The 26369-nt window shown below is 36.6% G+C and overlaps 1 protein-coding gene across 1 annotated transcript; it reads left to right on the top strand.

Moving 5' to 3' along the window:
* Window positions 1–691: 691 nt before the first annotated feature.
* On the top strand, window positions 692–25069 carry LOC133837607 (uncharacterized). Its single transcript, XM_062268427.1, has 7 exons — window positions 692–709; window positions 3245–3617; window positions 10238–10992; window positions 17742–17976; window positions 18567–19294; window positions 19791–19896; window positions 23378–25069. The coding sequence occupies exons 2-7, from the start codon at window positions 3599–3601 to the stop codon at window positions 23845–23847; spliced, it is 2313 nt and encodes a 770-aa protein (XP_062124411.1). The 5' UTR covers window positions 692–709; window positions 3245–3598; the 3' UTR covers window positions 23848–25069.
* The last annotated feature ends 1300 nt before the right edge of the window (window positions 25070–26369 follow it).

The following is a 26369-nucleotide window of genomic DNA, read 5'->3' as shown; positions in this document are numbered from 1 at the left end:
TGTTGCGTGCCCCAGATTTAGTCATTGCCCCTGCATTTGCCCGCTCTGTTGTTGCTTTCTTTTCGCCTCTTTTCCTATATTTTTTTATTCTTTGGAGTGCCGGACAGCACCAGGAGTGCCAGCAATGGCTCCATAGTGTGTCGCCCAATTTGCCGGCTTGGCGTTAATGAGAAATTATGTTATCGCACTGTTATGACGCTGTAAGTGTTTATATATATTTGATAATTCGCGTGTAAATTGCCAGGCATTCAGCAGGCATTAATTGCGTTGATAATTATGATACAGTCACTTGCCTGTTCAAAGGTATCTCTGATTTTCACATTTCCTTCTCTTGTGTAATGAGTTATTTTCAAGTTATCCTTAATGCTTCAATAAATGTTTTATAACAAAAGCATAACAATAATTGCATTTGCTTATACAATTTAACCCGCGCTCTCATTCTCTCGAAGTTTTATGTATGTAAGTTAACAGATGACTGCCAAAAGTTGCTCATTAATGTTAGTTGCCATTGACAGAATCTGTAATGTTAAATCTTTTTTACTCTCTCACGCTGTCTTTCTCTCTCTCTCTTTTTCTCTCGCTGCCAAGACTTACATCTGTTATTATTAACAGAGCAGCATCCCTAACAGCACCGCGACATCGCTGCTTCGTTTAGTTTCCTTTTAACCGGTGTTGCGCGTGCATCGTTCGGCGCATGCCAAAGTCAAAGGTCTGACTAAATCGAGTAAAAATTCGGTGTGATAAGCAAGTGAATCTGTTGTCATATGTTCTTGTGTTAATAACAGTTCTATATAAATTTCAAAATCAAATATTTATTCACATTCAGTTCAATGGACATTCATAAAGAAAACTGTGTAACCTTCCCAGATCTAATAAATTTAGTAGTAAATTATAAAATGATTTACAATAAATAATCATTACTGGCAGCTGAAAACATATTTCACATTTGTAATATCATAGCTATTAATTTAATTAAAAATTCAAAAAATTTTAAATCTGATCTGCTCTAAAAAATTGGATTTACCGATTTGTAAGGGTGTAATTGAAATTAAAAAAAATAATAATTGCATAAGTGACAAGCTAATATGTGAATTTAAATCGAAAATACCTCAAATATAATCAATTATTTGAAATTTAAAACGTATCGTAAGATTGATCAGACTCTGTCCGAATGTTCAAAGCCTCATGAATTATTTATTTGATAAATAAAAATAAATCTGCAAATGTCACATATATATTATCAATAATAATAATAGAAACATAACGGCTAAATAATAAAATAAATAAACAAATAAATTGTAGCAATACAAAACTGAATTACAAGACGCAAAAATACTGTTTCCGGTTCGTCGGCGAACAAATTTTGCCTTCCGCCGTCAGTTGTTTGCTTTGCCGCAATACCAACAGCAACAACAATAAGAACAGCCGTAGCAACATCCATAACAGCTACACCAATAGTAACAGCAATAGCAACAGCAACAACAAGGGAGGCGTCGTCATAGAAAGTAAAGGACATAAAGCAGAAGCCAAGTTGAAGAAGGCGTATAGAAAACACAGAAACGGGAATTGTGTTAAATCATTTACACTTCCGCTGCTGTTTTGTTTGTGCAATCAATTTAGTATTATTTACGTTATCATCTGTAACAACAACAACAGCAACAACAACATCAATGACGAGACAACAACTGAAGCTATGGTAGCATCACGGGCGGCTCCTTAATGCATACAATTCATTCGTCCAGAACATTACATTTGTTTAACATTTGCGTTAACGCTTCATTGACCCAGCAGCAATCCCAACCATTAGGCTACCCGTTTGCCATTACTTATGTATGGTATTCTGGAATTTCTCAAACCGATTTCCTTGCTTCCATTCCCATTGCCATTTCGCAATGCGCTCGGCCCCAAAAAAACAAAAGGCTAAGACCAAACCAAACAGCATTTAAATCATTATTCCCTACACAACTCAAAAACAAAACAACAAACCTTCAGTTCTCCCACTTGTCCCTGCTCCCCAAGCAACCAAGACAGATTTCGATGAGCCGTCTGGCAGTCGATGTTGATGCCGTTGTTGTTGCCGATGCCGAAGCTACACCTATCCCAACAAAGCATCATGAAATCCTTTCAATTCTTAAGCGCGTGTCGTGCATTGCTAAGTTTTGGCCTCAATGTCTTTGGTGTGTGTGTGCGGGTGTGTGCATGTGTGGCTGTAGTATGTAAGTAAATGGGCGTGCTTGCTGGCCATATGTACACCTTTTACGCCCGACTAAACACCCGCATAAATAAATTTCGTTAATGCCAAATAGTCTCGAGCGTAAAAGAAAGATGAGGTAACAGCAGCAACCAAACGGAATGCTCCACAACGCCCACATGCACACAACAAAGCACACAGCCACACACACACAAACAAAAGCACAGTTGCTTGCATGCAAACCTACACAGATGTGATTATGTGGTTTGCAAATCTTTCTCTTCACAATTTCGCCATTTTCGTACTTTTTGTAGCATACTTTTCGGTGCTTTCTGTAAAATGCTTTTATGAGAGAAGAGTTCAAAACCAAAGCGATTGCTGATTATATCAACGATAGTATTCATTGCGTTTTTGTTATTTTTATACTTTTGCATCTCTGTAATGTAAAGATAAAATGGATTCGTCACATTATTCTAACTATTTGCAAAGTATTCATTATGTAAAGAATAGATGATAAATAATTTCCTGCATTGCTTTACCACAATCTCGACTTATACCACGTTCACTTAACATTCTTTAACAGCACTAAATCACAAAAAAAAAAAAAATTGTCGGCCTATTTTTTGTCTCAGGTCGTTAAGCGAGGTAAATGGAAGGTGCAATAAATTTTCTCTATCTAACAATCTCGCATTCACTTTATTCAGACGGTTTCGATTTGCGGAACAGTGTTGTAACTAGTCTTACCGCTCACATAACTTAAAGTGAACTCACACAAACATATCAAAATGGGATTTTGCGCAAAACGTAGCCATAAAATAACTCGGCAGCTCACAAAGGCTAAAAGATGGATGGAAGCTTTTGCTCCAGCGCATTGTGGGAATTTTTCGAAAAGTGGCCACGTGTTGTTGATCTCGTTCTTGTGCTCTTCTGCCTACCAGAGGCAATGGTTGCTATTGTTGTAGTTGCTTTGGCAATTGGCAAGTGCTGAACATTCAAATATGCTAATCTTTGCTTTGGAACTAATTTCAAAACAAACTGAAATCCTTCGTTTAGTTTAACATATTAGGCATAAGGAACTATCGAATTAAAGCTGAAAACTTATTCAACTAAAATCCATAATCAGCATCAAGGAGTTATCAATATTAGTTATAAGTAGTCGAAGCCACTTTGCGCATTGCCCACAGCTGCATGCGGCAAAGTCTGGCTTCTGGCACTCGTTAAATTCTGGCCACACCGCGCATGTGACCCAGTTAAGCAGATTTTCTGGCAGCAGACGAGGCGACCAGAGACGACCAGAGCGACGTGGACGAAGCGCTAAGCAAGGATTTTTAATTTGCCTGGCATTTTTAATATAGCCTTGGCAACATGCGCCCCTAGCCTGGATTGATCAGTCTCCTGCTCATCTCTATGCTCTTCGGTCTGCCGGGTAAGTTTCATTTTTTTATGTTTTCATGCTTTTTTATGCATAATATTAGATCAGATTTTGGCTACATTTGCTGCATATCAAATTGTGTTCTTCTCTTTTACTAACCCCTCACCGTTGTTTCTTCTTTCCAAATAGAAATAATTTGATTTGCGGATTGGGGAGTGAGGCATTGGTTTAAAAGCATTTTGCGGACAAGAGTGGGGTTTGTGTTCGAGGTATTTTCTGTGGAGCGCCGCCTTTTTGCATATTTTATCAGACAAGCTTTGGTTCATATTACTTACCTGCTAGAGCATTTTACGCTATTTATAACTTTATCTTGTTCTATTTCTGCCCCGCTAAGCATATGAAAAATCGCACAATATTATAAAAAAAATAATATTGGAACATTAGCAGATGCTGCTGGAGCGTGTCCATCGAGGTAATTGGTATAAAGTTCCTGGGGCGCATATGAAAATTGTGTTAAGCAATATAATTTATAATTTAATGTATCCAAAAACCAATATGTAAAAGTGTAACCGAAACTATAATATGGTTTTTCTGGAATTATTAGATATAATTACAATTAGAGTACCTTCCTCTTGGTCTGAAATACAACGATTTATAATGAGGTGGAAAACCTTAATTACAGTTTGCTTTGTTTGTGTAACAAATCAAGTAAATGAGAAAAAGTTGAGTTGCCATTTTGAAAGCACATTTAAACAAAAAATCTAAAAGTTGCACACAAAAATCAAATTTGAACAAAGCTTGAAAAAGTGTAGAGCACTTGAAATGTAATGCCGAAACAAAAAAGACAAAAGAACCAAATGCAAAAATAGGTAATTAAAATTATAATGGGAATATGAAAAGGGGCAAATTGAAGAATTGCGCAACAAAAAGTGACTCTCAACAATTTGCCATCAATGAAAAATGTTCGATCAAACGCTTGAGCACTTTGCTAAAAACAAAAAAAAACAAAAAAAAATACATAAAACAAAATCGTTGATGGAGATGAAAAACTGCTGCAATATGTTTGCAATTTGGGGGCGGTTCAGGGTCACTGGGCATGGGAGTGGCCAGGCAACTTACTCGTAAATTGTGTTAAGAGATGGCAAAATTGACTTTTAGCCAAAAACGTGGATTGAGTCAACTTCCTTTCTCTCTCTCACTTTCTCTATGCGACGATCTAAATTTGTTGTATTTTTATTATATATTTTGAGATTGTTGGCCATGAAAGTGGAGGATAAAGAGCTTCAGTTCCGAATACAATTGTACAAACAGGAACAAAAAAAACACCGAACAGAACTGCTAAAAAATGCGACCAAGTCGAACAATCAAAACAACAAAGCGCAACGGTATAAAGTGGCTGCTGCTCGGCGCTCAAGTTGAAAACTTTTACTTTTGTTTAATCAAATTCTGCAGCAAGTCGAGCACCATTGAATTTTTGTAACAAACTGACTTACGCCACCCGATCCCTGGGGCGAGAATGGGTGGCTCCACACAGGGTCCAACGTTGAGCTAAAGCGACGACCCGTCCGGGACGGGCGTTTTCCCAGTAACTAACTCATTCACTTTCCCACGGCCACAGGCATTTGGCAGCCGCTTCTTCATTGTTGTTTTGTTTGGCTTTTCGACTGTCTTGTCTCTGGTGGCTGGCAGCGCGTCCCACTCTATTCCCATTTCCTCGCATTCCTCCGTTCCCGTCCCTCCTTCATCCAGCTTGTCAGATCCCGCGAGATGCCACTGGTTAGCCACCCAACTCAACTGGCATGCTTGACTTAAACGCTTAGGCACAATTATTACACAAATTACTGGCATGATGAGGCTCCTCCTGCAGACAGTCTGAAGGCTAGGAGCTGAGAGCTGGAAGCTGATGGCGTTGTCATTATTAGCACCATCACGACGGGCATTTGATGAGAGTGTCCGGCTCTGTGGTGTTGCGTTGAGATTACATGACCATCGTCCGCACTCCGCACTCCAGACACTGCAGAGCGTGAGCCAATTTTCATCATCATCTGAACAACATGCCCATCATAATTAGGAAAAGTGTCGAATTGTTGTCAGCGGGACGGACATAACGATAAAGAGGCAACATCAGTGTGGCTCCATGGGACGCTTACACACAAAGAAAACAAAGTGATTCAACAGCTCCACAATAAATTGAAGCGGAAATTAGGCTCGAAAAGAGCAAAGAATATAAGCTTCACTCTGATGTTCTGACTCTTCATTGGGCTCGAAGCACCAATTCAAGTGTTTCATACATTAAAAACCCAAATAAACTATAATCCTTGATTTAAAATGAGATCGCATTAGCAATGAAAGAACTTCAACAATTCACAGTCATGTGTATAATCGAATTTTGTATGGTGCTCTTTTTATTAACTATCAACTATAAAAAGAGAATTTTTTTCGATGCTTTATTTAATCAATCAAAATAAATATAAAAAGTGTTATTGAAATTAAAAGTATCTTAAGTCTTATACTTTAAGTTTATCACTCGGTGTATGAGTGATTTTCATGTGAACGGTAATCCTTTTTCAATTGATTATTTAATCAGATAAAGAAAATTCCCATTTAAAAATGGAACATCTTTTCGAATGAATGCGATTCGATATATATTATTTTATGCACTTATTATTTTTCAACATTTGACTATCTTGTTGAATATTATTTTCATTGATGGTAAATCTAAACACTACAAATAAAAATAAAAATTGTAATTAAAATTAAAAATATCTCAAATTATAGTCATAAATATGTCATGTATTTACTACTATATATGAACTTTACTCATTTTCCAATAAATTTTGTTTAGAAAGAGAGTAATAGAGCAAGTGACTGTCCGGTTAAGCGAATAATAAATTTCATTTATATATGTTACTAAATAATTATTAATTTGTATAGGAATATATTCATCTATGCTCAATTTAAGAATTGAAATTTTAAATAATTGTAAAAGGTGTTATTCAAGTTCAGAGTATAGCGGGGCTATCTAAAGATGTACTCATACTCAAGGTGATAAGCTAGTACAAGTGTGTATTTCATGTGAACTTTACTTGAATTTGACAGTTTCCCTAAGGAAATTTTCACGCCAATCTAAAGTTTTGCATTGCCAACGCGACTGACAAACTTTTCGCCAAGTGTAGGCTAATGAAATATGTATGTAGTCGAGTACTCTGTACTACTTATGAGTGCGTCTGTTAGACGGTTTTATTGGTATACTTGCTACTAAAATGCCCACGGGGCTTAGCTGGTTAATTTTAGTGTACACTTTAATGCATGGATAGATGGGCGGGAGAGTTGGTTCTGTAAGTGAGTGTGTGTATGTAAGTATGTATGTGCCTCGGTTACATTTATAAAATGCTTTCAGTAGTAAACTCGATGAAATGCTGCATGATGAGACTAAAAACTCATTTTATGCCCCAATCCCAGTCGCAGTCGGGGAGTCATCGAGTCGCCTTTGCCACTTGGTTGAGCCTCATTACGCAAGTTTGTGCCACCAATGAGCCAAGTACTGCCTGCCACGAAGAAGCCAAAGTAACTGAAAGAGCGAGAAAAAGACAGAGAGGGAAAGAAATAGGGGAGAGATGAGCTGTGCCTCCGTCGGCAACTGGGGCCATCATTTTATCTTTTTATATTTTACTTTGTGCACAATTTGCGTGTATTCTGAGAATATGTGTGTGCGTGTGTTTGTGTGCGAGCGTCTTTTTACAACTTTTTAGTTTGTTACTTGGCTCTGTTTTGGTGTGCAGAGATTAAGCAAATTTTCGTAGCATACTTTAAGGCTGCGGCTGCTGTTGTCGCCGTCTAAAGTGATATTTTCCTTAATATTCCACTTCTTTATTATTCTGTTTTCTTTTTGCGCGTTGCGCGTCTCTTTCGAGTAATTCGCTTGTTTTATTGCACTCTTCTTTTTACGCTGTTTTGATTTGTTCTTTCGTCGTTTCGCATTCCTTTGTCCCCTCCATCTACCTCTCATGGCTAGCGCATGTTCATGTTTCGCTTTTATGCCATGAACTCACAGACACAGACGACAGCTGATGGGACCTCCACTTTCTTGTGGTTAATGAGTTGGGATGTATATTGCACAATGGGACAAAGCGGTCATTAAATGAAGTAATTCTAATCATAGGGTTGATTATGCTTTGATCGATTGATTGAAAAGAATTTAGAGATATTAAAGAAAAAAAATTTAATAAGAATTACCAAAAAAAAAATTTGTACTTATACAGAGTAACATTCAATTTTTTAGCCAATTCAAGATTAAAGTTTAACTAATATTATGTAATATCAATTCAGTTTATAATAAGGATTTAATTTAAAAAATAAAATATTCAACATTCATGCTTCTCAGTCAATTCATAATTAAAACATGCCGATAAAGGATTTGGTACGAAAGTTAAGGCTGGTAATTTGTTGAATTTATTTATTTTATGACGATTTAGCGAGCTTCGCCAATTGTGTGCTCTGCGGCTGTGGTAACTTAATTATAATTATGATCAAGTTGTTGCAGTGCATCATTAGTGCAGGCAATTAAAAAGTTTTTATACGGAATCGCTTTATCTTTATTGCACGTACAGGAAGCATAAACATAAAACATGATAATATGGATCGCACACATACACACACATACTCGAACATTCACAAACATGAACACTTGAAGTGCGGAGTCATAAAAAGCCGCCGCCGAGTTTTGCATTTACTTGAAGTGCCTCGTACTTGATACTTGAGTTTGAAGTCCGCCGTTTGTTGGCCTGGTTGATTAGACAGTTGGGTAAAGAGGTTGCTTGGTTGCCTTATCAGAGTTCAATTATTGGCAATCTGGTTAGTGTAAGAGCAGCTTGTTGCCATACTTAATTAACACAAACTTGTGCATGCCTTGAAGCTCGAATGTTGATCATACGCAGCGTGGTACGAGGCTAAAGTAAAGTTGATGTGAGTATTCTCAACTTTTGGCGTGTGTGTAATTTGCCTTGAATGTTGCACTTTACTCGCCAACTTTTTGCGAACTTTGCAGCACATTAAAAATTGCACTCAATATTAATTAATTTGAAGAAATGGCAAGTGGTAAATGGAAATGGCAAACGCCAAATAGTGAAAATCTCAGAACATGCATACAACTCTTCTACTTTTATCTGTAGCGTAGCACAGTTTTAGTTCTCATTTTTTTAAAGTCTTCTTATATCGTTTTTTGTACTTTTTCGTTCTCATTCCCGTTATGATGTATAGGTATAAAATTTATAGCAACAATTTGGAAAATTTAGCACAACTGCAGCGCCAGCCAAGCTCTCGATTGCTAACAAGCGTTATAGGTGCATAATTTATTGCCGATTTCATATATTTTATTACACCTCGCTTTTTCAGTAAAAAAATATTTAAAAGGGGTTCATATAGGATTTATACAAGTATTAAATTTATTGTTAAATTAATAATCTAGTTATTACAAAATATTTATAACACTTTAAATCTTACAGTTTAATTTGAATTTGCAATTTTCGTGTAGCTATTTAAATATGTTTCAATCTAATTTGATCATTTTGGGTTTCTCTCAAAAATCTTTCTTGGAATCGTTCAGTGTTAAAATTTCAGAAACTTCAGAAAAGTTAATTATTCTTGGAAAATCTGCTTTCCATAAATCGAATTAGTTCTACAACGACTCTTAGTGTTCATTTTATACCCGTGGCTTCCACTTTTATATAAAACATTTCTATCGATTACTGTCTTACGGTGTGAAAAATATTACAGTGTTTTTTCGCATTACTACAACTGCGTTTAAATAATAGTATATTTTAGTAAAAGATTTTTCCATTCTTAAAATAATTCTTATTATACAAAATTATTATATCATTATATGTTTTCTGTTTCAATAAAAAACAATAATTTTGCAATTTTACATTTAGACCCTAAAGAAATTTCTAGGAAATTCCCACGTTTCTATAGCGACATTCCCCCTAAAAGCAATCAAACAACATTATTTAACAATTTATAAGGCAATGCAATATAAAGTCTAATGATATAATTGAGACTTTTGCTTTAGTAAACAAATTTAATTGGCATCGATACAAAAGCCACTAAACTCTAATGTCTATCATTAGAGAGTCTATGCTTTTGTTCGCTCAGCAAATATGAATTCCTTCGTAAATTACAAGTTCAGCAAAACCCTCGAAAAAGTTTGGACAACTTTTGTGGTGTGCGCGCCAGGACTTAAAGTCAGGCCAATTTCAAATAAATTCACTCCCACTTAAATTATGCAAAACAATACAAAGTCCACTTACTGGGCGCCCTTGAAGGTAATTAGCTAATTAATTTCGAAATTGTTATATTGCTGGGGCATGCAAATAGAGAACGATGAAGAGGGGTGAGGAGTGAGAAGAAAGCAGGTGGCGTCTCATCAAAGTGCGAATGTAGATTAATTTATTGAATTGTACTCGAATTCTAGTGCAATTCGGAAACGCACAGATAGCGAATAAAATAGAGAGCCGTAAATCGTTTTAATTGTTGCTGGCATATTAGATAAATGGGATCAGAGCAGTTGAAATATGTAAGCCGCTTAAGAGACAAACAACGAGCTAAAGCTGAAAACAAAACACAAAGTCATTAATTTGCACTCGCATCTTTCGGGTTTCTTTCGTTCTCTCTTTTAGGCTCCCTCGAGCTAGAGCTGGAAATGGTCGAAACGGAAACGGAGAGGGAACGAGTAAGGGGAAGAGAGGAGGATGCTGTGGCGATATCCAAATCTTTGTCGATATTAAAGAGCGACACAATAAATGACAACACATTTCATAGAAGTCAATCAAAGAGAGCCGCGACATTGGCAAAGTCGCAGCCATTAATTTCAGCGACAACACAAATTACAAAACCAAATGACGAGCAAATAGCAAGAACGACAACGACAACGGCAACGGCAACAGCAATACACAGAAATGTTAGCAGCTCGTTGAGTGCAGTTGCAGCTCCTTTGGCCAGCCACAGCAACATTAATAACATTAGCAACAATGGCGTTCAGCGGCGATGGACAACTGTGTCCACAATGCCGGCTTCCGCACCAGGAGTGACGGCAGCACTGCAAGCAAATCTTATTATGAGCAATAGAAACGTGGAGCAGCAAAAATTGGACGAACACGAGTACAAAATTACGCAGAGCAACAACAATGCATTGTTCGTAGCAAGCAGCAGCAGCAACATGTTTAGCAACAATTCGACGGCAACAACATTTGCAGCTCCACCAACAGTAGCAGAGGAGACAACAACAGCAACACCAATTACAACAACATCAACAGCAGCAACGACAACAACACGTCGACCAGCACCGAGAACAACATTGAAGCCACCGCCAACAATAGATGATTACCAAACAATAATTAGCCAAGCGGGAACCCACGCCTATCTGCCCTGCAATGTAAGTAAGGCAACCGAATCCAAAAGCCGAATTCCCTTTAATTAACAGTCCATAATGTGTACCAAATGAAATCCCCTTCCAATCCTCCAACCCCCTCGACTATATGTGGTGAGGGAAGGGAATGGGCAACTCGTGTTTGTGTGTAAGATTACTTTGGCAGTTGCACAAATGCTGTGTCGGGACACAAAAGAAGTCATTACTTGCCAATGACTCTATGAGCATTGGCTTTTGAAAAGGAGCCCTAACGCCCTTAATTGATCTAATGAGCAGGCGTTAATAACCATGTGACACTTACAAGATATTAATATCAAAGAGCGAAAAGTTAATCAGAGCTTTAATTTTGTAGGGTTTTGCTTATTTACTTTAGAGTATGCTTTAACAAAAATTATGTTTAAATTTAAATTTTTGTTTAAGGTTTTATAGTTAAGCTATTCAATCTTTAATTGATCGAACAGCCGTTAGCAGAGAAAAGTTAATCAAGATAATTAAGATTAATAATCGTAATGATTTTTTTTCACGTACATTTTTTTAATTTCTCTAAAGCGTAGAAACCTCGTGAATACAAGATAGCAATATTTAAGCGCAAAGTTAATCAATGTTTTAGATTCGCTAATTATTTGCGAACATATCTTTATTAAAAATATATCTTAACTTACGTATTTTTAAAGATTTTATTATTAACTTTAATAACACTTTTTTTGTAAACACCTGGCTCACACTTTGTGAAAGTTGAAGGGTCCTCAAAGTGAAGAGATTATACAAAATATAATTTTCATTTTCTATTATTTATTTACCGTTTTTTACCGCTCTTTTTTTCTTCTCTTTTTCAATGACTTGCATAAACCTGATCATTATGCTTGAATAGAATATTAAATTGTTGACCAAACTGAAGAAGGCAAAATGAAAAGTTGATTGATTTTGCGGGAATCCAATCAAGTTGCTCCCTGTTCGGTTTTGTTTACTTTATACGGAAAATGCTGAGGTAATTTGTTTCTCCTTTTCCGTTCCTTTTCTTTTCTTTTTCACTAATTTTTTTTTCTGCGCATAAAAATAACAAAAATATTGACAAAGCATTTTTGCTTTCTAATAATCATTGATAATTTATAATAAGCAGCTGATTATGCAGACTGCTTGGCTCAATCAGTTCAGAAGGCAGGAGGGAGCGGAGGAGAAGCAAGAGTGAAAAGTTGCGATAGGAAGTGGCAGCCAACGCTGTGGGGCGCTCAAATTTGCAGCGCTTTGAACTAATTTACGTTTGGCCCTGTCGGAACTGAAAGAAAACAAACCGGAAATTGCCGCTGCCACGCCTGAAAAGCGCCGCATCCCCCTTCCCTCCTCAGCTTCGGCAGTTCACGTTCCATGGCCAACGGCGATGCTTCTCAAATGCTGACCCAAATACTCCAAGCTGCGCTCAGTGTAAACTACTCCTGACTCTCTCTCTCACACACACACATACACAGACACACACACATACACTATGTTTTGGGTGTGGCAGCAGCAGCACCCCGGCAATTGTGTGCTTGTGAATGCTGTGTCGGTTAGACATAGCCTCTGAAGTCCATCCGCTAATAACTTAGTTACTGCTGCTTCGCTGCCTTGGCGCATCGTCGTCAAAATCAACATAATGATCATTATGACAATTATAATTACACAACATAAGCATAATAATCATTCTTGGCATTATAATTGCCGCACTCGCTGCTAGTGTTGTAACAGGAAATTACTCAAAGCACCGCCGTCCCTTTTGCGAAGTAGAGTGAAAAACTAAAGATCTACAAATATTTTCATTCGTGCAGCTGCTCGAAAAGCCAAAGAATACTTTTCTGTTTATTTGAATGAACTCGATTGTAACAATAACGCAACAAGAGGAACAATAACAAATACTTTTCGTTTACACACAATTCGAAAACTTCTGCAAAATGTTAAATCACTAACAGAGACAGAGAGATTTATTTTCTTTTTCTTATAACGCCAGAAATTCAATATTAAAATTGTATATTTTAAATCATAGTATACAAAAATAAATTTCCAATAAATGTACTCAATAAAATTTACTTCTCTTTCGAACATATCTAATCCATGATTATCCGATGAACTGGTTGAATTTCGCTTACAGTTGGCAAAACTCCATAACTTGAGACTATCCCGCAATCTGCTTAAACCTAATCAATTAATAATAAATTTCACTCCGTAGGCGTTATACACAAACACATGTATTGTACATAGACTGAATATCGACATAAAGGAATATAAAAAATGATTTTGCCTGCAAGCACTTGATATTTTCCCCATCTTTTCTTCTTTGTCAGAAGCGATTTTGCTTTTTGTATCCCCTCTTTCTTATTTTGGGTTATTTTGCAAAGTCTGCGAAAACTTTTTCCCAGATATGAAAATACAAAACAAAAAAAAATGTGTATATATAAAAAAAAAGTTGTAACCAGCGAAGTGGTGCTGAGTACACCCCTCTGAGGAGCTCTTTGAGGTGTACTGTTGTGTGTAAAAATTGGCAAAATAAAAGAAATTATTTACAAACAAGTTTAGACAGAGCTCGCAAATGTTATGGGCAAACTTTGTTGTCTGCGTTCTGTGTTGTGTTGCTGACGACAGCAAAGCAAAACCAAATGGAACATAAAAGGAGCGAAAATAACTAAAAACCTGACGGCCAGCCATGATATGGGTATCACAATACAGTAACAGAGGCCTCTTCAGCCGGCAGTCAAGTTCTCGAACGAAGAACTATAAGTGCCACTTGGCTTGGAGAGTTTTGTGGGTTTGTTGCCCATTTTGAGTCGCCCGACTTTAATGCAATGATAACATTTGCTCAAGCCACGATGCAGCTTAGCAGCAACTAATTAGCAATATTTAAATTGCAAAACAGTGAAAGCATCTTGATAAATTCGATGCCTAAATATGGCCATTAATTTTTTTCGTTTTGGTAAATTAAGCGCCATTTACACAAGACCCTAACCACCATCGACCCCTAAGCGAGGAATTTAAATTAGATAATGGCGAGCGCAGTTGAGGTTGCCTCCCAACCTGAAGCCAAGCCACATGAATATTTGTCAGCCCAGCGCAGCAAGTACAACAACACGTAGTCCCAAGTGCTTCGAGAGTAGAGTACTTCCCTTACATGCTCCACTTCTGTTTCTCAGCGTGGTCCTTGGCTGTGGGCTGTGCGTGCCTAGTTGACTGGTTGACGGGTTGCTTCTTTGGCTGCCTGCCCAACAGCCTATCTGGCAGCCTGTCTGTCTCGATGTCCGCCTGCTCGAAGGAGTGGATAAGCATCTTCTCTTAATACTGAGTAAAATGATGATGCTTAGCTCGATAATCATGTCAGTTGTGACCGTACGACACTCTCAGCTTCAACGCTGTCCTCAAAATTTAATAAACTCCCCAAAACACTGGATTATCATAACTAAGTAGTTTGAAGTTTTAACCAAAAACTAAATACGAATCTTTTGCAAATTTTATACAACTTTACGGTTGACTTACAAAGCTGATAAACAAAAGCACTCAAACAACATTTTTTTATAAGCTATAAAAATTTGTTGTAACTGAACTTTTATTATCAGAATGTTTTGAATATAATTCGGCTAAAATAAGCTTAGAATTAGCATGCATACAAAAAGAACCAGAAGAAAAGAAAGCTACTATCGAGTGTGTCTGACTGTGAGATATACGCTTCCTATTTGCAACAAAACAAAATTGTGCGGTATTATGATGTATATGATGTATATCGAATGTATATTCCGAAAAAATACTACATTTTAAAAGTACTATATTTGGTATATCGATATACTATTACTTTCAAAAAATAAGTTTTATGAAACCTAAAATTATTTCTGAAATGATAAATGCTGTCGTTATTATTGTATATACTAATCGCGACTCTAGATTTCAATTGACGTTTATTGTTTGAATTAGGGGGCAGAAGTGGGTATGGCAAAAATATAATACAAACATGATTTGAATATAACAACGGCTGATCAAGTATATATAAACTTTATGGAGTCGGAAATGCAGCCTTTTGCCAGTAATATTCATATCCTTTCGTCTCAAAGTTATAATACTCTTTAAACTTAAAAGGAGCGCTTTAAAATGAAGCAAACAAAAAAGTTTGAAGTTCGAATAAATTCGTTTTGTAAACTACTGATTGACTTTATATAAAAGCATACTCAATTTCAAGAGGATTGTTTTCGTGTTTCGAAAAAGAAATTATTTGTTTGCTAAAGCAATTGTAAGCACCATATTAAAAAGTGATGAAAAAACAACTTAAAACACCATAAAAACCTTTAGTGTTGTTATGCACAGTAAATCGCGTAGGCGAATTAACAATTTACACCCTGCTTTTGCTCATGTTGTGTACTGAACAAACTTTGTGGCGTTTACACTGTATCGCATAGGGAATGGATAGAAAAGCTTGCAGGTGGAGGGGAGTATTCTCATTTATGGACGGCATATTCATATAGTTTTGACAGCACGTACAGTAACAATAACAATAATAACAACACGAACAACAACGAAAACAACTTCAGGAGAGGGCCAAGCGGAAATGCCAGCAATTATGGCTGAGGCAGACAGACAGTCGGCCTCAGCTTGGGAGACGGGAACAGTCTCAGTTGGGTGAGGGCTGGAATGGGAATTTAGTAGGCGCCTTTTGTGTGCGTGCCTCAGACACTTTTAGTTTGATGAGCGACGGCAGCAGGGCGGCAACCACAATGAAAAACAACAAGCACATAAAACACAAATGATTATAGTATCTAATCATGATATCGTTCAGCAACATGCCCCTATCGACTTCTTCCCAACCTCAGTCCAGCCTTACCGCCCCCCTTGAAGAGCTGCGTCCTTGTCGTCGTAGACATGGCCAACACCGACAATGTAGTTGATGACAGCAGCTCAAAGACTGTCATTTGCCACAGCCACCGCGTCGGCCTTCCTCGACTTGGCAATCGCCATTTTAGCCAGCCTCCTCCCACCAACCAATGGCACACCCCCAATTACAGTGGGAGCAATTCACACAGTGTGCAAAATGTGTTTGGAATTTAAAGCGTCACTGAGTTTAGACTGGATTTGACAATAAATTACCATTTACAATATTACAATTTTCTTAAAGTCTTGTATGTATTTACATTTAAATTGAATTTAAAATGAGTAAATAATTCTTCAAGATTAATATTTCAACATTATTTTCATATTAGTTCAGATTATATTTGTAAAAATAAATAGAAAAAAAATGTAAATAAGGAGCGAATAAATACAAAATCATAGCAGTCCAGTATTCGTCTTCTTTCTTTTGTATTGATATTTTATATTCAAAATATACCATAAAGTGAAAAATATACCAAATTAACAGTCAAGTCAACTAAGATCCTCTTTCAGGATGCGTTTTACCCTACAAAAGGTATTTTTAAGAAACGTATACAATTTTTATCTGATCGCAACCAACTTTTCGAAATCATAAATACTAACAAGATTCTACTTTGTAGAATAATATTTGTTATTTGATTTTTGTCGATTTGCAGGGGCAGAAGCGGGCGTGGCAAAAATTTGAAACCAACTTGATCTGCGTGCCATATAACAAGCGCTATCGAAAAAATTATAGCTCTATCTGTTATAGTTTCTGAGATCTAGGTGTTGAAACGTACAGACGGACAGACAGACATACGGACATGGATATATCATCTCGGCTCTTGACGCTGATCAAGAATATATATACTTTATGGGGTCTTAGATGTCTTCTTTTGCTTGTTACATACATTTCCTGCCAACACACTCTTATAATACCCTATATATAAATAAATAAAAATATTCAATGATGTGGAGAGAAACTTTTTTGATGTGATATGAAATATTCCAAAATGTTAACACAACAAATACTAAATTTGGTATATCGAAATATATATATATAGATATAAAATATACCTGATTGTCAATCAAAGCAATTTAAGACGAGACAGCAGCAGCAGTTTTTTGCCATCTGTAATATAAATTCGTCAATATTAAAATTTTAACTTTATTTTCCTTCTAGTTTTTGTAGACATTGGTTTGCTAAATAGAAATAATGTGGATATTTAGTTGAATCAAAATGCTTTCGATTTAAATAATATCAATAAAAAAAATATTGAAAATCAAAAAATTGAAGCTACAGCGATCAATTAAAATTAATAATTTTATTAAAGTCATCTATTGTTAGCATGAAAAGCAGTTTATGAATTGTGCCAAGTGTAATTACGATGAGTACCACACAGAACTCTGTTCAAGTGGCCCACAGAGCACATGCTCTTACACACATACACAGATGAAAAATAAAAGGACTACATGCTACACAGCACACATAAAGTGAATGTGTTCAATGTCTATTATTTTGTGCTCCTCGAAAGGAGGAGAGAGCCAATAGGGAAGGCTGTCTTGTAAAATTGCTTCTAAATTATTATTGTCATTATTGACAGAAATGAATCGTCATTTTGTTGCCGTTATTGTTTACCGTTTCGTTGTTACAACGCTCCTTTCTAGTGGGGCTCAGTTTGGTTTATTGTTGTAGGCGCCCAAGTTTTGTGTTGGAGCCACGGAACAGTAAAAGTTTCGCTGACATCATTCAGTTAGTCAGCTGGGGATTTACTTAGTCTCGAGGGCTGCGAACACGTAATTGAATTGATTTTAAAATAAGTCCATCACAAAGTACTGACACACTGGCTGTTATGCGATTATTGACTAATTTATTATTAATATGTCATCCGTCTCCCCAGGTCAAACAATTGGTAAAGAAGCCCATTTCGTGGCTCCGTATGAGAGACGGTCACATTCTTACTGTGGATCAGACCACTTTCATTGCGGATCAGCGTTTTCAGTCGGTCTTCTCGCCCAATCCCGAACGCTGGTCGCTGCAGATCAAATATGTGCAGCTTAAGGACGAAGGAACATATGAGTGTCAAGTCTCCACGGAGCCCAAAGCCAGTGCAATAGTTCATCTCCGAATTGTGGGTGAGTAATTACAATAATACAAAATACTGGGGTTACATAATTTTGTACTCCAATTAATTTAAATGAAGTAAGAATGCTTCAGTGCGTTCGATTGTGAGATAGACAGATAATAGACATAAAATACTGCGGTATTATCGTTAAAATATACCAAATTTATTTACCAAAATATTGTAAAATATACCAGTCCATTTTGTAGGAGGCACAATATTATAACAATACGGTTATAATACCGTTCTGCCCTAACGGTAGTGAATATAAAAGTATTGACATTAATTAGCTTAATAAATATAGAAATTAATTAGCTTTGTGAAAACATGCATCATTGGCATTTTTTCCTTTGCTTTCCAATTGTAATCATTTAACAAGTGGCTTTCTTCTATAAGAATGCCACACGGTAGTCAATCGATGAAACTTTGACCTAAATACAGCTCCACATCTGAAATTTTATATTCCGCAACCTAACAATAAATCACAGAGAATGCCAATAAATCAGGGGCTGCTGCAGAGATTTTACCCCGATTGTAAAGGACTCGCTAAATTGAGTGTGTGTGTGTGTGGATGGGTGTGTTATCTCTGCTTCTCTTTTGCAGAACCTAAAACCGAGTTAATCGGGGAGTCGACGCGCCACGTAAAGGCCGGAAGTCAAGTGAAACTGCGCTGCATAATTAGCCAGGCACTGGAGCCGCCACTTTTCATTAATTGGTTTTACAATCAGAAGCAAATCTATTTGCATAATCGTCGTGGTTGGCGTACGGAAATTGAGCGCATCGATCTGCCAACGGAAGCGCCAACGACATCAACGGCAGCGACAACGTCAACGTCAACAACAGCAACAAAAACATCAACAACAACAGCAACGTCTATAACGAGTACAACGCCGGCTGCGACGCCAGCAGAGGCGCTAAATGATATAGCGGCCATAACACGTTCGTATATTCTAGATGCCATTGCAGTGGGTGATGGCATAGCGATGGCCGGATACGGTTACGTGTTGCCAACGTCTGGCACGCCTATATACTCAGCAGCCACAGTGTCAACGGCAACAAATGCAGGTGCTGCAGTTGCAACATCAGGCATTGCCACAGCTCAAGTGGCGGCAGCATCCGCAGCAATTGCTGCTGACACGTCGGCAATATTGACGTTGCCGCCAACAGGAACAACTGCAGCAACAACTCTACCGGCAGCATCCACCGTAACTACAAAAGCAACAACAGCCTCTGCAGCAACATCTACAACAACAACAACAGAAGAAGAAGCAACGCCAAGCCCAAAAACAACAACAATGCTGCCAAGCAGCAGTTTCATTAAACAGATAACGGTAAGTGGCTTACCGCACATGTGGGCGTGTCTCTCATCATTATCATCCCTCCATACACTATATCGCCTCCTGGTCCTTCACAGTGTCTTTCAGCGTTTTCATTAAACGCATTTTCATTACGCAAATTGCCGTAAATGCGAACGGTAAAAAGAGATAGTCAGCGTGTGAGCTAGAGAGAAGAAGCAGCAAAAAAATGAGCAAAAGCCAGGACATTTTTATTCAATTTTCGCAACGCTGACGAAAATTGTCAGCGTCGTCAAATTATAATTTTCATATTATACGAGTATGTGCATATTTCGTATTTTAATTTTTTGCGCCACGCAACGTGTGGCACGGCACTTCAGAGCATCTACCGCGAATACTTCGTTCATTCGTTGCGCATACGCCATGTGTGTTGCGCCTGATGTCTGACAACTGTCTCGCCAGCTCAAGTATCGCATTGCTCATACACTCATATATGTATATGTATTTACGAAATGCTCTTCTTTCATTGCAGACGGCTTCGCTCATCATACCCGCCGTGGTGAAGCTGGATTCCGGCAACTATACGTGCAGTCCTTCGAACAGCGCCCCGCGCACCATCGTCCTGCACGTGCTAAATGGTAAGACTACATGGAAATTCTCACAGGTTGTCGGGATTGTGGTGGGGAAGGGGGATTGAGAGGACTCAAAGGACGTCGGCTGTTGGCTGTTGGCTCTTAGTGCCAACTGTTTTTGTATCGCATGCCAATTGAATTAAGTTTTCATTTAGCCTAATTGAATTTTATTTCACTGACATTCAGCATCTCTGGCTTTTGATTCCCGTGCTTAAGTACAGTGGGGTAAAATCCCAAGTTGCCCCAGTTAATGATTTCAGCAAACATTTTTCAACCATGTTGTGCTTTTTACAGGGTATTCAACTAATTGATTTATTTCACTTTCAATCTGACTTTGCTTTATTTCTGTGTGTTCGCTATTTGCTCTACATTAAATTTCCATCGTGCGATATTGGGTTTTTATTTTATTTCCAATTGGGTACATTGCTGATGGCCACTCAGGCAAAAGCTGTTGCAGTAACAGTAACAGTAACAAGTAAAAAGAAAATAACAAGTGCAACAATAGCAACGGGTGCACTTTTATTGTTGTTATCTGGATATGTCCACAATTGCGTTATTTGCTCAATGTTCACGACGACGAGTGAGAATGACGTTGACGATGACAATGACGATCAACACGATGATGATGATGCTGACGGTTGTGATAATGACGACATATAAACAGACTGACTCACTCGGTGCTAGGCACATTCAATATATGTATCTGTTGCTGTTGCTGTTTGTCAAGCAGTGCAATGCACAAAGATAAATTTGTATCTATGTATCTGCAGCTCGCGTTCTACCGTCAATGCGGTCGAATACACGCAGTTTGTGTATTTAAAACGTTTGGCTTTCTCTGTTAGTATTTACCCATCGCAGTGGTTGTTGTTATTGCTGCTGTGAGTGTACGTCAACTTTGACGTGTGCTCTCTTGTGCTGTTAGCAATGGGAAGCAAGCTACTTACTGGTAAATGCGCCACCTTCCAACCCTTTACCTAAGTGATGATGACACCTGATGTGTGTCAGCCATGGCAATTCCAACCCATTCAGAATGCCAAGGGATGGGGGACAGATGAGGCTTGATTTTGGGACATGCATGGGACATCCTCGTCGCGACAACTGTCACGTGTTTATTCTCTCCCAATTCAGCTAAAAATAATGGCAATCAAATTGGCATTGACATTGGACGATTGCCACAAATGTTCCACATGCCATGGGATGACAAAGAATAGGCTATTTTCAATGCAAATGTCAAGTGATTTTTTGTCTTCCTTTTAATGGCATGAAGCCATCCAATGTCAGTTTGGGTAACTCCACCCAAAACATACCTCGAATGTGGTTTTAAATGTATTCTGGTTGAGCATCACTTGAATCCAAACAACGGAATTTTTCAATGACTTATGACGTGGGCATCGATGTCGTAGTAATCGATATTAAAAATGATAGATCCATATTATTGCATAATAATAAGACTGAGCAACTTCAGTATACCCTGCTCATACAAAGAAATGAGTTATTCAAAAAAAAAAATTCTTAATAAAGTATGTTTTTTACTTCATATTTCAATTTATTGACCTGTAGAATTTAATTTTTTTCTTTTCAATAAACTCATTACGAACTGTGTACACAAAAGTTGTTGATAACCATTATACAAATAACTGAATAAATGAATTTCTTTTTTTAAGTCAAACCAGTTGCACAATTTTCCACTAAATAACGAAAAAAATTGAATCATTTGTGATGCGCAGATAAAAGCGTAAAAAATAAGACAAATATTGCATACAATTTATGCAATTTTAATATGCGACTAATTGGTGCAGATAAAATGCGATTCGTGGCACTTTTTAAGCCAAGCAAATGAGAAAAACATGTTAAAGTCGAATAATGAAAATCACAGCACTCGCAAAATGGAGAACGAGTATGTGCTGTATATGTGTGTGTGTATGTTTTTATATAAAAATGCACAGGCGAATATGCATTTTAATGAATTTTTATATAACACACAAGACTATTGGACTAAGAGCTACCCTGAATTCATTTGAACAAACACTTTCATTGAAAATCTCGTTTCACTAAAATTCAATTTTACAATTCAGTTTTGTAGATATTTATGACAACAATATCACAAGAAAAAAAAAACTGTACTTAGGTCCCACGTCATTTAATTATTGGTTATAAATACCCCACAGGCATATTTTTTAATGAGTATTCAATGCGTTAATACTGCGCGCGGCAGCAACGCTATGCGGCACGATGAGTGTTTTAAATTTAATATTTTTACATGGATTTTTACATAAGTGCCAAAGGGTTAATATACTTAATGTCATTCTGTGGCGCTATTGTAATGACCATTACAATGGTGAACCAATTTTCGTTGTTGGTTTTGTTCCTGTTACTGTGGGTACTGTTGTTGTAATGTAACAACTTATTATTGTCAATGGTGGCAGGAAAATAGCAGCACTTGCAATGTAGGTCCAATAACAATGACTACCTCATGACAAATGATTATTAATAACTTAATGATTTTATCATTTATTTATGTGCATTTATTTTTTTCCATTCTCTTCAGCATTCTTTAATGCATTTTTATATGCAAAAGCGTAGCAACGACTATAAAATGTTTAAATATATTTTGAATAAATAATTCGACTTGTCACGTGTTGTCTGACACGCTTAATTATTTATAACATTTCTTAATCATTTGTATATATTTAACTAATCAGCGGTTTTTTGGTTACTATCATTTATATTTTATCATATTTGCATAAATTCATTTTGGTATTTTGAACAATTTTGCTGGCTTAGGGCGAAATATACGAATTGTGCAATATTTTTATTATTAATGATATGGAAAAATTATAAATTTCATAGTTTCCTCTAAATTTAATATATATTATAATACGGTTTATTTCAAATAGTTTTATGTTTAAATTCATAACCTGCTCTCCTCTGTTGATGAAATGAGATTATGTAAGGCAATTTTGGCATAATTGGGATGAAATTTGAAATAAAATTATATATTATTTCAATATGGAATTATAAATGGTAAAAACGGTTTCCTCTTAGCGTTATAATTAATTGGGTTCTCAACCCAAGCTATTGACTATTGAGATTTCGCATCATATCTAACGATACGACAGTGTTTGGATTATTCATTTCGACCTTTATTTGAGTTCTATTTATCGGCTACTGTGTGTGTATGCTGTTCACTTACAATGAAAATATTTAATTACGATGCGCCCGTATTTATTCAATCGACCAGCTAAGCGCTTGCAAAATTGTAAAGTGGTAAATTACGTCACACGAAATGTGCGGCCTAATTGAATGTGAGGTAGCTATATATTGGAATATGAGTATATGCTTGTTGTTGTTGAATATTTGTTTACGTTAAGCTGTGCTATGCTGCATAATTGTGCGGGCAAATGCTATTGCCAATTAGAGAGTTTGATCATAAAACTACAGAACATGCATAGTATAGTAAATGTATGTACTTCTTGTATGCCCTCAGGTGAATACTCTGCGTCGGCTATTAAATCGGCCAGTGTCAGCTGGAATACGCTAATTGGATGTCCTGGCTATTTACGTTGGCCGAATTTCTCAACGATTTTGACACTTTTGTGGATTATTAAATTTGTGCTCGCTTGGAATGTGGCAATTTGCTGCAATCGTGGCCGAAACAAAGTCAACAATCGCCCATCACTAGAGGAGGCAGCGGCGACACAAACAACAATAGCACGAACAACAACAAGGATAACTGGCAGGACAACGGCATGCGACAACGTCAGCCGCAGGCTCAGCACACAGACGCAGACCAAAAGCAAGAGCCATGGCCAGAGCCAGAGCCAGAGCCAGACGACAACCCGCAGGCAACGGCGTTTCGGACTCGACTGTGGTTGTGGTGACTGCTGCTGCGGCGGTGACTGTGGCCACGTCAGCCGCTCAATTAGTGGCACCAAAGTGGCCGAGGACAAAACTTGAGTAGCACTCTTACCAATCTCAATACCAGCACAAACGCACACCAGCACACAAGTGGGACAACAACAAGGATTCACAATTGAAATGTGAGCGGTTGAGTTTAGACCATGCTTAGGCTCTTAAACCCATTCAGATGCATGTTCGCATTTTCGAATATATCCAGAAGCACGAATACATTTATGATCTCCTTAAATGCCATAATACTTTATAATAATACTATAGTCATTGCTTATAGATACAGCAATTGTATGTGTATACACATTGTGAACAATAATCAAATCGTTAAGCATTTTTTGTAACGAAATCGAAGTTAGTTTTCATATAATTTGGTTATTTCAGAGTTGTGTAAATAATCATTCATTTGAAACTGTACATTCATTTAAGAAAAAACCTTAAGAGTATGCACATAAGTTAATGGTTGTATAATTTTAATAATAAGTCCAATTACCAAGAACAATTCAAAATGGTTCACTATAAATAAAAATTTTTATAACAAAAATCATACAGACATTATATAACAAGATCTAAATCAAATAGAAAAAGCAAGCAAGCGAAATTAAAGAGTTTACAGTTAATTTTAAATGATCACACGCATACACTCGTAAGTAACACAAAACCCAAAACCCAATGTGCTACAAATGATTTATTTGTTTGAAAGTTTAAAAAAACTAATAACCAACCTCAACTAACAAAAGAAGTGCAACACAAAATATTTCACGTTTTTATTTAAATTATTAATTCTAAATGGGGGTTAGAAGACTATTTTGAAAGAAAAACATACAGGTTATATTGATTTGAAGTGACTATATATTATTTTAAAATTTTTTAAATATTGAATGTTGAACGGATTAACTAACTCTCATTATTTCTTCGCATTGATTGTAAATATCGACAAACTTGAGCGTATGCTCACCATACTTAGTATATAAATAATTGAATTAGAATTCTGCATATGTGTAAACAATAAATTAATAATTGTTTAATAACTGATTCTCCGCGGGAACTGTGTAAATACGTGTATCGAAATCTAGGCTGAAGGGTTCCTTATACAGCAACAATATATTAATACTCACGAGAAAATCGAAACTACAATTGAAAGTCTTAATAAGTATTAAAGACTAACAGATATTTAAAACGCAACTTCTCGCTAGAGTTTTCCATTTAAGTTTTACAAATAAATAACAACATACATGAAAATAATAAATATTAAGCAAATTAAATGATATTTGCAATAAGTCTTAAGACATTACCGTAAGTGATTATAAATAAATAAAATTTTCTTCGATGAATTCATTTCTTCCTCATAACGCAATAAATAACAGGTAGGTACCGGGTTGCAGATAAAAAACACGAAAGTAACTCAAAATACAATTTAAATGTTACCTACTTTATTCTGAAATTTTTGTTTCAGTCAATATTAATATATTTCTTAATTTAGTAATATGCATACAAAAAATTAATAATAATAATAATAATAATAATAATAATAAAATAAAAATCAAAATTACAACAGTATATCCCATATAATATATATATATATATATATGACTGAATTTCCACAAGAGTAGACACTTTTGCATCGCACTGTTTTGGACCCAACGTGGCAGCTAAAATATTCAAACAATTCTCATGTAGAATATTCATTCATTTGTCGACCGCAAGTGTTGGAGGAGTATCTGAACGTCTGTCGAATGGAAAGAAAAATGTTCAGCTTATGCTTTACCTACAATATACAAGTATGTATTTTATGAGCAGGAAATATATTTTTAGCTTTACGCAATCAAGCGATCAAATAAATAAATCCTTTTAAATGCTTGAATTAATTGGTTTAAGCTTAGAGATTTGTGCGTATTGAATATAAATTTACGACCGCAATTGTGATTTGCAGATCCCTTGCGATCTCTTAAAAAGATTTTACAATTTGGTATTACACAATCTTGAAGAATATTATCATCAAAATAAGTCAATTTACTAATGGCTCACATGCATTTGACATGTTGCTTCCGACACATGGCTGTAACAGCCGTGTTTGTCTCAAGTGCCTGAGGAGTTCTTGTGTAATTATTGGCGATAAGAATATACCTGGGGACTATAAAAGTGCTGAAGCGCATCAGGTTATTGCACAGTGGTGAAGTAAATTCATACTTGAAACGGTGAAAACAAAGTGAAGGATTATTTATAACAATGAAAATTTGTAAGTCTTCTAGTTAATTCTTTATAATATTAGTACTTTGATCAATTCTTATGAGTATTGTTTCTCTTTGCAAATTATAGACAACTTGTTGGTGCTCACGTTCGTGATTGCTCTATCTGCTCTAACTGCACGTAGCCAGGCTCATCAGCCTGAGTGTTCAGATCAGATCAATGGTCTTTCCTTTGCGGATCCCATTAGCTGTTCCAGCTATTACATTTGCCTTCGCGGACGTGCTCTAAGAAGAGAGTGCGGTCATGGCTTGTTCTTTGATCCTAGGACTCAGATATGCAACTTGCCCTCCCTAGTTGAGTGTCACAATGGTGATCGCAGT

This window comes from Drosophila sulfurigaster, chromosome 2R (assembly GCF_023558435.1).
Source record: "Drosophila sulfurigaster albostrigata strain 15112-1811.04 chromosome 2R, ASM2355843v2, whole genome shotgun sequence".
Lineage (NCBI taxonomy): Eukaryota > Metazoa > Arthropoda > Insecta > Diptera > Drosophilidae > Drosophila > Drosophila sulfurigaster.
Note: the sequence above shows the minus strand (reverse complement) of the source record. Positions and strands in the feature narration are given on the sequence as shown.

What these genes read in the sequence shown, in the direction of transcription:
- LOC133837607 (XM_062268427.1), top strand. An exon ending in AGTTCATCTCCGAATTGTGG is followed by an intron (nt 17,977 to 18,566) that starts GTGAGTAATTAC and finishes TCTCTTTTGCAG; the next exon opens with AACCTAAAACCGAGTTAATC. An exon ending in GTTTCATTAAACAGATAACG is followed by an intron (nt 19,295 to 19,790) that starts GTAAGTGGCTTA and finishes CTTTCATTGCAG; the next exon opens with ACGGCTTCGCTCATCATACC.